Source organism: Mesoplodon bidens (assembly GCF_964165515.1).
Source record: "Mesoplodon bidens genome assembly, chromosome: 4".
NCBI lineage: Eukaryota > Metazoa > Chordata > Mammalia > Artiodactyla > Ziphiidae > Mesoplodon > Mesoplodon bidens.
In genome coordinates this window covers 28694542-28706984 of record NC_138160.1, presented here as the reverse complement: position 1 = coordinate 28706984, position 12443 = coordinate 28694542, and the positions used below count along the sequence as shown (strand labels likewise).

Here is a 12443-nt window from a genome sequence, read left to right as displayed (position 1 = left end):
AATGACTCACTCATTGTGCCATGAAAGTTTCTTTTGTAATGTTGCTTCCAGCTGTTCGTAGTGCTTTATTCACATGACAAAAGAAAAAGAACACGTAGTCTATCAGTTGAGATCTGAGTGGTTGAAAGGTTACCTATCTCTTTACAAGAATAAAATAACATTAATTTAACAGTAAAATATTGTTGATTCATTTTAAAGGCTTTATTTACTGTTCTGCAACTCCCTCTGACATTTTTAAATGGCGAGATGCAATGTCTGGCACCTGAGTCTGCAGCCAGCCTGGGAGACTGGAGGAGTCTGCATGAGGGAGTGTGAGGCAGTAGGTGGTAGGGGAGCCGCCCCAGTTAGGGTCCCGCCAGCCTTGTGGTTGTGGGGAAGCCCCTCCAAGTCATGGGTGCTAAAGTGAAGAGGTGACTAGCTTATGGGTGCACTCATGGCCTTTCCAATTCTGGGCTTCACCAGTGAGCCCACTCGAGACCTGGATGCCCTGAGAGCTCAGGGTGCCCCGCTCCATGCAGACGGATGGCTCCATCCCCAGAGCCTCTGTCTTCAGTCTTCTCACCCAGCCTTTCACATTTCACATGGAAAGAAGCATTAGCCCTCTCGGGAGAGCTGATGACTCTCTTTCCCACTGCCATTTACCTCTTAGTCCGTGAGGTTCTGGCCACTCCTCTGCCTTCTCTTGCTAATGATGTCCTAGCTGCTAGCAAAGCCACTGGTCCTTTCTTTTCCCTTCTCAACCTATGTGACTTCATTGTGCCTCCATTTCCTCATCTGACTTCACTGAGTTGTTGTGAGGTTTCAGTCATTATATATCATGGTGGATAATAGGTACTACATTATACACACACACACATGTATGTATACATATTTGTCTGGGACATATATAGGTAGTCACACACACATATACACATACAAAATTTTGAATAGTGCCCTGGGCAAGGCAAGCACAACATGTGTTAACTATTGTTATATATCCAAAGTCAAATCCAGCCCACACATGTGCGTTGTTTGCCTGTGGACCTGGCCATTCCCGTGTGCTTCTCTTACTTACTTACCAACCCGATTTCAGAAAGCAGCAGTATTATCAATCTCTGCTATCAAAACCCTCTACTTTAAAGAACATAACCTCTCAAACTTCACAACATTATTCTGAATTTTATTCCTGTCTTTCAGAGTTTATAAACTCCAACTAATATAAAGCTCCCAACTCCTCCATTCCTTCATTAAAATAGTAATGTATGATTGTGTTATAACAACTGGTGATGATATCTGCTTTCACTATATAAATCTCACCTTGTTTTATTTCTGGGTTTTTTTTTTTGGCATATGTGTGTTAGTCTTGCCTCCACAGCTAGATTGTAATCTTTATATTAGACTATATATTAATCTGCCTATATTATCTGTGGTCCTTTCTAAGCAAGATCTTTTCCACCCCTTGCCTTCTGTAGCATGAGTAGAGAGAATAAGAGGTCCCCATTCCTCATCCCTACGTTAAAACCAAATACTTTATGGACAACCTTCCCATCAGTTATAGGCATGACCAGGGGCCTCACCTGACACTGAGAATGTAGGCTCGGAATTTAATATATGTGAACTGCTCTGCCCGACCCCCAGGTATACGCCGCCAGACTGCCCATTGCGTGAAGAAGGGTCGCGGGATGGTGAAAGCTACGTTCTGTGACCCAGAAACACAACCCAGTGGGAGACAGAAGAAGTGCCATGAAAAGGATTGTCCACCCAGGTAAGCATCGGTAACAGCTGGAGATCTATGTGTCTGCCTGCAGTGATGGCTGGTTTAACAGTAATCCAGGGCTCGGTGCTGCAAGAGGGCTGTGTGGCTTTGTTATTAGAATAAATACAGGAAAGCTGTCACAGGTTTCTGTGGCTATGCTGTTGGAACCCGTGACAAGCTGTGAAGGGGACATTTTCTCCCCAGAGAGCAGTATTTCCTACAAAGCTTGTGTGATCTGTGTTTAATTATTTGGTAAGACTTAAGTCCCAAAGCGCTGTTGAAGAGAATGGTATGTAAATCATCCAAAAATTCTTTAGCTAATTGGGCTTGGCTTTTCCAAGAGCACTTACCAACCAGTGCAACAGAAGCTTCTAGATAACATGCTGACACATTCAGATGGCTGCCTGGAAGAGTGGACTTACAGACCAGGCTTTCTCCACCTCAGCACTGTTGCATTTGGGGCTGGATAATTCTTTGCTGTAGGGGGCTGTCCTGTGCATCGCAGAATGTTTAGCAACATCCCTGGCCTGTGTCTATTTAGATGTTTGTAGCATTCCATCTTCCCCACCCAGGTTGTGACAACCATAAATGTCTCCAAACATTTTTTGCTAAATGTCTCCTGGGGGCACAATTACCCTTGGTTGAGAACCACTGTTATACACGTATTCACTTGCTCCTAATAGTATTGTTTCAAAATTCTAGAAGGTAGCTGGGATGTTATTATGAGGGGCTTTTGTTAGAAAGAGAAAGAGGGGTGGGGAAGAGGAAGAAAGAGAGAAGGAGAGAGAGAGAAAGAAAAGAGAGAGGAAAGGAAAGAAAGAATTAATTCTGGGGAGTGTCTTCATTCTCTCTTGTCCTTAAACAGAGATGTAGTTCAGTTGCAGATTCCATCAGGCATTCATTCCAGTCCCAAGAAGACATATTAAGAAGAGTTTAGGGCCTCCCTGGTGGCGCAGTGGCTGAGAGTCTGCCTGCCGATGCAGAGGACGCAGGTTCGTGCCCCGGTCCAGGAAGATCCCACGTGCCGCAGAGCGGCTGGGCCTGTGAGCCATGGCCGCTGAGCCTGTGCGTCCGGAGCCTGTGCTCCACAACGGGAGAGGCCACAGCAGTGAGAGGCCCTCGTATCGCAAAAAAAAAAATAAAATAAAAAAAAAAGAATAGTTTAGTTTAACAGGAGGGAGCCAGTTGGCATAATCAATCTACCAAGTGACAGGCTGAATTCTAAAGAAGAGCTGGAAGAATGGGATAAATGCCAGAGAACTAGGTCAAAAAGAAGACTCTAGACAAGTCGGTTAAGGCAAACAGTGTCAGTCTCTTATAGGCTCGAACAGCGAGGTCCCAGAGGCCAGGGAGTTCTCATCTCAGAGTCAGGTTGATTCTCTCTCCAGTTCTGTGGTTTCTTCCAGGTACAGAGGGGGCTGTGAGGTCCGAAGCTGGACCCCAGCTCCACTGAGGCAGGACAGAGGTGCTGCTGCTCTTCCCTGTAACTCTCTTGCTGGGAAGAACTAGGGACTCGAGCACAGGATTTGGCCCCTCTACGTTTTGTATGTAATCGCAGTTTCTATAAATCCTTCTTAGGGAAGAACGAGCCGGGAAAGAGGAACGTTTCTTTTTCTTTTTTTTTTTTTTTTTGCGGTACTCGGGCCTCTCACTGTTGTGGCCTCTCCCGTTGCGGAGCACAGGCTCCGGACGCGCAGGCTCAGCGGCCATGGCTCACGGGCCCAGCCGCTCCGCAGCATGTGGGATCCTCCCGGACCGGGGCACGAACCCATGTCCCCTGCATCGGCAGGCGGACCCTCAACCACTGCGCCACCAGGGAAGCCCAAGAGGAACGTTTCTTATCGCTAGCCTTATCTAATCAATAGCCTACCACGCCGCAGAGCTTATGGGCTTCCAGCATACTTATTCTCGCTCAGAGTTAATGACTGTCATCAGTCACTTCCTTTTGCCCTCACTAGCTGACTACCACTGCATACATGCCTGGGCTTCTCACCTCACTTTTCAAAGCCACCCTCCCTGGTGAGTGGCTACCTTTTTATAACCACAGCTGTTTATTTCTTGAAGCTAATTTTATCCCTGGGGTTCAGGTTCTCATTTTTATTATTTTACTTAGTCTGCCTGGCCTTAATATTACCAGCAACTATTTGTTAAGCATTCATTATTTTCCATGAGAGATACAACAGTGATAATAACCATATAACAGTTACCCTTTACTCAGCACCGTGATATTGTGATATAATAAGAGATATGGGGCTTCCCTGGTGGTGCAGTGGTTGAGAGTCCGCCTGCCGACGCAGGGGACACGGGTTCGTGCCCTGGTCCGGGAAGATCCCACATGCTGCGGAGCGGCTGGGCCCGTGAGCCATGGCCGCTGAGCCTGCGCGTCCGGAGCCTGTGCTCTGCAACGGGAGAGGTCATAACAGTGAGAGGCCCGCGTACCACACACACAAAAAAATAATAATAAGAGATATGTGTCTGGGTACCTGGTTCCAGGCAGAACTCCTAATACTCAAGGCTAACTAGCTCTAAGCCTGCAGCAGGTCGACATACAGCAGACTCCTCAAAGAGGCATGCACCTCACCCCTTACTCAATCTGTGTCTGAGGAAAAGCAAGCACTCTGCTAGGTGTGGTGGGCACCAGAAGATTTTGATGCGGGCACTTACCTGCTGGGGCTAAGGTATAGCTGGGGATATTAGTCATGTCCATAAAAGCAACACAGTCAAAGAAGATTGTGGATTGAAGATTGTAGCAGCTCTCTGTTTTAGAAGAGACATTAATCGGTATCACATTTTCTTATTCACCTGTAGCTAAAATCTTGGCTTCACTATTTTCGGAATTCAGTTGCCATACGGTGGTTATCTTTACGTACCTCTGCACTCTAATTGCAGAACTTTCTAGTTGAAGGTGACTCTATAATAGGATACAACCAGTGCTGGGGACTTCCCTGGTGGCGCAGTGGTTAAGAAGCTGCCTGCCAATGCAGGGTACACAGGTTCGAGCCCTGGTCCAGGAAGATCCCACATGCCACAGAGCAACTAAGCCCGTGTGCCACAACTACTGAAGCCTACAGGCCTAGAGCCCATGCTCTGCAACAAGAGAAGCCACCACAATGAGAAGCCCATGCACTGCAACGAAGAGTAGCCCCTGTTCGCTGCAACTGGAGAAAGCCCCCGCACAACAATGAAGACCCAATGCAGCCAAAAATAAATAAATAAATAAATTTATTAAAAAAAAAAAAAAAGATACAACCAGCGCTAGAAGGAGACAGATACTGGGGCAAGAGTCCAGAGTCTGGCAGACAGGAGATGAGCTGAGGCTGAAGCCTGGTAGACACAGAGGAGGAGCCTTGATAGAGGAATTCTTAAGTGATACCGACTGAGTTCTGGGGACTTGAAGTTGGCCCTGAGTGTAGTCATATGGTGGCTAAAAGCTAGCCCTCAAGATATCCACATCCTGGTCCCTAGAACCTGCAAGTGTTACCTTATTTAGAAAAAGGGCCTTTGCAGGTGTGATTAAGTTAAAGGGTCTTGAAATGAGATTATGCTGGATTACCCACTTGGACCCTAAATTCCATCACAGTGTCCTTATAGGAGAGTCAGAGGGAACTTTCTCTCTCTCTCTCTCTCTCTCTCTCTCTCACTCACACACACACACACACACACACATGAGAAACAATATGAAGTTGGAGTAGAAAGATTTGAAGACACTGGCCTAAAGATTGGAGTGATGGGCCACAAGCCAGGGAGTGCTGGCGGCCAACAGAGATTGAAAAGAGACAAGGAATGGATCTTCCCTAGAGCCTTCGAAGGGAGTACAGCCCTGCCAAAACCTTGACTTCATCCCAGTAATGCTGACTTGGGTGTCTGGCCTCTGGAACTATAAGAAACTAGATCTCTGTTGTTTTCAGCCAACAGGTTTGTGGTGATTTGTTACAGCAGCCCTAGGAAACTAACACAGGCAGCATACTAATTAATGTAAGCATAATGTAAAAGCAGGGGGAGAGCAGAGACAATCTTTCCACCAAGTCATAGAAGCACCAAAGCTTGGAAAACCATGTGATTAGGGTTTCCTCAGAGCATGTGGCAAAGGATTTTCTGAAGTAACACAAATATGTCACTTCCTAAGGAAGCTAACAGCCAGGAGGGCTATGTGAGATACACGCACACCAGCAAGACGGAGCTGTTGCTGCCAGGGCTGGGACGAGCAGGCAGGCATCTGGATGCCTTCCTAATGCCTTCCCTCCTCATCGCTGTCTATGGTCCCTGTCCTCCCTGGGGCTTTGTGGTTACCTCACATCTCTTTATCTCTCAGTTCTAAGAGTGGCATTGTTAGAACAAGGTAAACAATACTTTGGGTTTTTGTTTTCCTGGAAGGCTTCCTAAGCTGAGTGCATGGATGCAGTTTGTTGATTCAGAGCAAAATTTTGGAATGGACCAATTACACAACCCCCTCCCACAAAATCAGTAATGAAGCCCCGGCGGTTAGAATGGAAGTACTGATGGCCGCAAATACCTGGAACCAGGTTACCAGGCAGTCACTGTGCTGTCCCAATCAGCACAAATGTGACATCCGGTGCCCAGGTTTTCTTGGTGAGCTGGTGATCATTTCTGCAGCTGCTGCTTCTGCCATTCTACACCACTGTACTTCAAGGGAGGAAAACAATCCATCCTATTTCCAGTTTCTGCTGCTGTGTTGGAAACATAATTTCCTCCGATTCCCTCTAAACAATTTGAAGATTATACTTACGGAAGAAGAGCAAAGCATATGCAATTTGACAAGTCTTTTAAAATCCTTATTATTTGGTAGCATTTTTTCTGATTTCTCTCTGTCTGGTATCTATTTCCCAAGTTCCGAGTTTCTTGAGTTTCTGTACATGATTAATGCATGGGCTCCAGCTTGTGATACTTCAAGATCAACAAATTAGCAGATCAAGCCTGAATTTACCCAGTTCAGACCTCAGGCTAAAGGCACAGCCTTCAGAGAGGGATATTAATGATCCCAATAGTGGTGTTGTTTTTTTTAAATTTTATAATTAATTTTTATTGTTATTATTTTATTTTTGGCTGTGTTGGGTCTTCATTGCTGTGCGTGGGCTACTCTTTGTTGCGGTGCGTGGGCTTCTCATTGCAGTGGCTTCCCTTGTTGCGGAGCACAGGCTCTAGGCACACGGTCTTCAGTAGTCGTGGCACGTGGGCTCAGTAGTTGTGGCTCGCGGGCTTCAGAGCACAGGCTTAGTAGTTGTGGCACACGGGCTTAGTTGCTCCACAGCATGTGGGATCTTCCTGGACCAGGGATTGAAACCATGTCCCCTGCATTGGCAGGTGGATTCTCAACCACTGGACCACCAGGGAAGTCCCCCAGTAGTGGGTTTTTTAAACTGGAAAGTAAAATGTATGCCCTTGACTTTTTTTTTAATACTGAAGGTGATACACACACAGCATACACACAAAATTACATGCATACATACATACATTTATGTTTAAAATTTATGGTACCTGTACTTGACCCCAGCTAGCAAATTTTATTGAAATTTCATTTTTAATATTTATTTGTCCTAGTATTGTATATGTGTTCTTTTCCCTGAATCTGTACTTGTTTATTTAATGCATCTGGACTAAATCTTTATCAAAATAACAACTGGCAAATTCACCTATGGTGCTTCTCTTACGCAGTTCATTTCTGTTGAAGTAGATAAGGCTCTCTAACTTGGTTAGAGATATTTGACTCCTGAAAATGTTAAGTAAATACAGCACATAACAGGTACAATTTCTGAAAATGGATTCTGAAGTAGCATATGATAAGCTAAATAGAATGCCATGAAATATTCCAACATAATGGTTAATTTACAGAAGTCCTTCTTACTTATGATTGCATTTCAGCTTCCCGAAAGATTCATCATAAAGTCAGGGGGTAGAAGGTGGTTAGTATTCCCAGGTGGTAGAGAGGTAACTAACAATTTTTAAGAACCCAGTATTTTTACTTTTTTCTTTTGCTTTATTTATTTACTTTTTAATTGATGAATCTACATTGACGTATCATAATTACCCAAAGTCTATAGTTTACCATAGGGTTCTCACTCTTGGTGTTGTACATTCTATGGGTTTTGACAAATATATAATGACATGTACCCATCATTATGTTATCATACAGGGTATTTTCACTACCTAAAAATCCTCTGTGCTTTGGCTATTCATCTCTACTTCCCTCCTTTGACAACCACTGATCTTTTTACTGTCTCTATAGTTTTGCCTTTTCCAGAATGCCATATAGTGGGAATCATACAGTATATAACCTTTCAAATTGTCTTCTTTCACTGAGTAATATGCATTTAAGGTTTTGCCGTGTCTTTTTTTTTTTTTTTTCATGGTACACGGGTCTCTCACCTCTGTGGCCTCTCCCATTGCGGAGCACAGGCTCCAGACGCGCAGGCTCAGTGGCCATGGCTCATGGGCCTAGCCACTCCGCGGCATGTGGGATCCTCCCAGACCGGGGCACAAACCCGCGTCCCCCACATCGGCAGGCGGACTCTCAACCACCGTGCCACCAGGGAAGCCCTCACCATGTCTTTTGATGGCTTGATAGCTCATTGCTTTTTAGTGTGAATAATATTCCATTGTCTGGATGGAATATCCATTCACTTTCTGAAGGACATCTTGGTTGCTTCCAAGCTTTGGCAGTTATGAGTAAAGCTACTGTAAACATCCATATGCAGGTTTTTGTATGAACAAAAAGTTTTCAGCTCCTTTGGGTAAATACCAAGGAGCGTGATTTCTGGATTGAGAACCCATTTTGTTTCAAGCCCTTTCCATATTACCAAACAATTTATTCATGTTAGCAATCCTGATTGGTAGATACTTTTATCTCATTGTACAGATGAGGACACTAAAGTCTTCACAAAAATTTTCCCAAGTCACTTAACAATAAGTGGTAGAGTCTAGATTTGAACGTTGATTGGTCTACTGAGAACTCTATGCTGGTGTTAGTACACCATGTTGCTGCCTAGGATCTCAGGATGAACAGCTTTTGGTAAAATCATATTCCCCAAATTTACAATATTTCTCACACATTAAAACACAATGAAAATGTTATAAACAAGCAGAAAGTTCTAACTTCAAAGCTAAATCATGCCTGCAAACTCACAAGGGGATTAAAGAAAGGAAATTAAGTTAATTTGCTTTTTTAAAAAATAAATAATAAATGTCGATAGCTGTGTTAATATTATTTGCTTTTGAAAGCTTAGTCCAGTAGTTTCCTTGGATGTGAATTTCAAGTTGCAATATCTTCCTCTATCACCTAATTTTCATGCTATCTGAAAAGTTCATACCCATCATTCAGAGCTGTCATTTCCCCTTCCTAAAATGATTTCATATGCAAGATTTAATCTTTTATTTCTGGTTTATTGTCCTTCAATAATAATTTGTCTCTACATCCAATTTGGACATTCTGTGTTCTTTCCCAATTGGGTACTTAAGACAGATTTTAAAGATTTAATAAAAGCTTCTGGTAATCTAAACATAAGAAATATGTGTTGGGAACTTCCCTGGTGGTGCAGTGGTTAAGAATCCGCCTGCCAATGCGGGGGACATGGGTTCAATCCTTGGTCCAGGAAGATCCCACATGCCACGGAGCAACTAAGCCCATGAGCCACAACTACTGAGCCCATGCGCCACAACTACTAAAGCCTGCATGCCCCAGAGCCCACGCGCTGCAACTAGTGGGGTCCACGTGCCGCAACTACCAAGCCCGCATGCTGCAACTACTGAAGCCTGCATGCCTAGAGCCCAGGCTCTGCAACAAGAGAAGCCATGGCAATGGGAAGCCCACACACCTCAGCGAAGAGTAGCCCCCACTCCCTGCAACTAGAGAAAGCCCACACACAGCAGCAAAGACCCTACATAGCCAAAAAATTAAAATTAAAAAAATATATATATGTATATAAAGAAATGTGTGTTATATGGTCAGTGGCTTTCAGAATGAAAGTCTTGTGCAGCACACTCCAGGATGGAATATCCTGTCAAGAAAGAAATTCTTTGGAATTGAAAGTGTATCTGACTCCAGAAAGACGTCATTTGAGTCTCTTCTTTATATGGACCTCTCTCTGAACTTTGATTTACAACAAAGTAAAGCTCTGCTAGCCTACAGCTGTGATGGTGCCCAGCATATCCAAATGCTCCATAAACTCCAACTCCATAAACTCTTTCCACCGTGGCAGCTGCATGTAGGTTTCAATGCCAAAAGAATGGCTCATTATTTAAATCCAGGTTTCTCAGCCTCAGCACTAGAGCCACTCTGGGCTGGATAATTCTTTGCCATGGGGGGGTGTCCTGTACATTGTAGGATATTTTGCAGCATCCCTGTTCTCTGCCCACTGGATGCCAAGAGCACACCTCTACCCTCATCTGTGACAACCAAAAATGTCTTCAGACATTCCCAAATGTCCCCTTGGGGAGGTGGCTGTGGGAATCTCCATTGGTTGAGAACGACCAATCTAAATGAAAGGAATGGGGTCACTGAGACTGGGAAAAGTCCATGCGAGGTGGGAGAGCAATGAGCATGGTGTGCATGGGAGACAACAAGAAAGCTAGAGAAAATGAGGTGGAATGAACAGGATACAGTGAGAATGTGGATACACTGTGTATAAAGATCAAGGAAGCAATAGTGCCTATATTGTAATAAAGATTGTTATGTTGGAATGTAGAATGCCAATTGAATTGGATTTTGGGATGTATGTAAATGCTATTAGGGAAAAGATTAGTACAAAGATAGTAATTATAAAAATTGATATTTTTAAGGAAATTACTATTCTGAGCAAGAGTTTAACAAATTCAGATTAGGACTGTCAGTTTTCTGAGTAATGAGGGTTGGAAAGAGTTAATTTTTGTAACTTATTGGTTTATTGGTAGTCAGAGCTTCCTGAGCAAGCACTGGTATGGGTGTGGGTAGAAGATACAGATCTTTGTACTTGATTTCCAAACTATAGTAAACTTTTCCAGGGCAACTACAGGGTCTTTGAGGGTCTCGACACACACACACACACACACACACACACACACTTCTGTATTACACTTCTGTATTACACACTTCTGTATTACAATTCATACTAAAACTGCAGTGTCCATTTTTTTGGGTAGGAAAATTTTAAGATAAACAATCAAATCCATTTATTTGGTATCATAACACCAGTGGTTTCTAATCCTGACTTCATATGAAAGTCATTGAAGAACCCTTAAAAAACACTGATACCTTGGTCCTATGCCCAAGAGATTCTGGCCATCCAATATAGCAATGGGGCCTGATAACACTGATAACTTTTTTAAAGCTCTCCAGGTGATGGTACAGTGAGAATCACTGATAGAGCCCCAGTCCTTAGGACTTTTACTAAGTAACTGGAATGATAAGATTGACTAATTATAGGGACTAATGAACAATCCAAGACAACGCATGATCAATTATCCAATTGTACGTTAGGTTTGACAGGTGTCATGGACTTTTTGGCAAGAGAAAAATCAATGGCAAAAATGGAAAAAGTCATTAAGTTGTTGTTGATTCTATGCTGATGAAACTAGAAAGGTTGTCTTATTGGGGGTGAATAAATGGGTGTGTTTGGCCTTTTGTCCTGCTGAGTTCTTTGCGTGTTATATTATCCTTCTCACCAATCACTCAGAGCATGTAAACAGTCTTCTGTTATAAATCTCATACCTCATCTCATATAAATCATACCTAGAAGAGGTATGATTATGGCAGACACTGAAAAAAATGAGATGGACAACAGAGAACAATTTGGCAATAGCTCCTGAGTCCTGGGCCTGGAAAACGTTTGCAGGGAAATAAAGAGGATGGGTCTCACTTTAAACTAGGGACAAACATATGCAAGATGTCCCCAGGAGACTGGAGGAAATTTCAGAAAGAGAAACAAGGAAGTCTGTTATCACCTTGCAATGACATAGCAGAAAGCCTTGTAGCAAGTAACTAGATAAATTAGACTTTTAGTCAGCTCACATTAAGGCCCTTCCAGAATGGCACTTGATCTATTCAATAGTGTGTCTGGCCTCCCTTAGAAATGTCAGAGGTAGGACAGAGTAATTAGAATAATAGAGTGGGCATTTATTTGGTGTCATATCATATGGTTCCAATATTAGCTCTTTATCCACACCAGATGGCCAGATGTTAAACACCAAAGAATAAATAAGTAATCTTATTAACTGAAGAGTATAACAGACTTGAGGGAGAGCTTTCTTCTAGTATTTTTAACCAGAGATTAAAAATATAAGAATCAAAGAAGTTCTACCTAAATAAATCCAATATTTTGTAAACATATGTAATAGTACAAAGTTTAATCTTCTTCAAAATTCAATACTGTCTCAAGGTCAGAAGGTTTCCTTAAAATTAGGAATGAAGGAATTCACATGCTGTACTGTTTTCCCATGAAAAACAAATATTCCATTTTATTCCTGCATAGAGGGATGAATAAGCAGACCATACGTCTATAGCAACGGTGGACCCAAACCACACTGGGTCAAGACACCTGTTCTGTATTTTGTGTTGAGGAAGATTTGCACAATGATGGGGAAGGAAGAAAAGAGGGGTCTCCGAAGAGGGCTCCTCGCCACTTTCAAAAGCAACTTCTGTGAAACTACTGGGCCCACATCCCAGAATCTTGAGCCAATCTTCCATGATAGCAGGTAGAGGAAGAGCACACATCTTCAT

General features: G+C 43.2%; 1 protein-coding gene across 1 annotated transcript in view; it reads left to right on the top strand.

The window, feature by feature from the left end:
• ADAMTS12 (ADAM metallopeptidase with thrombospondin type 1 motif 12) overlaps window positions 1–12443 on the top strand; it is a 392328-nt gene that overhangs the window by 292476 nt on the left and 87409 nt on the right. The window contains 1 exon segment of the mRNA XM_081230390.1: window positions 1618–1744. Coding sequence (XP_081086516.1) covers window positions 1618–1744 — 127 coding nt within the window.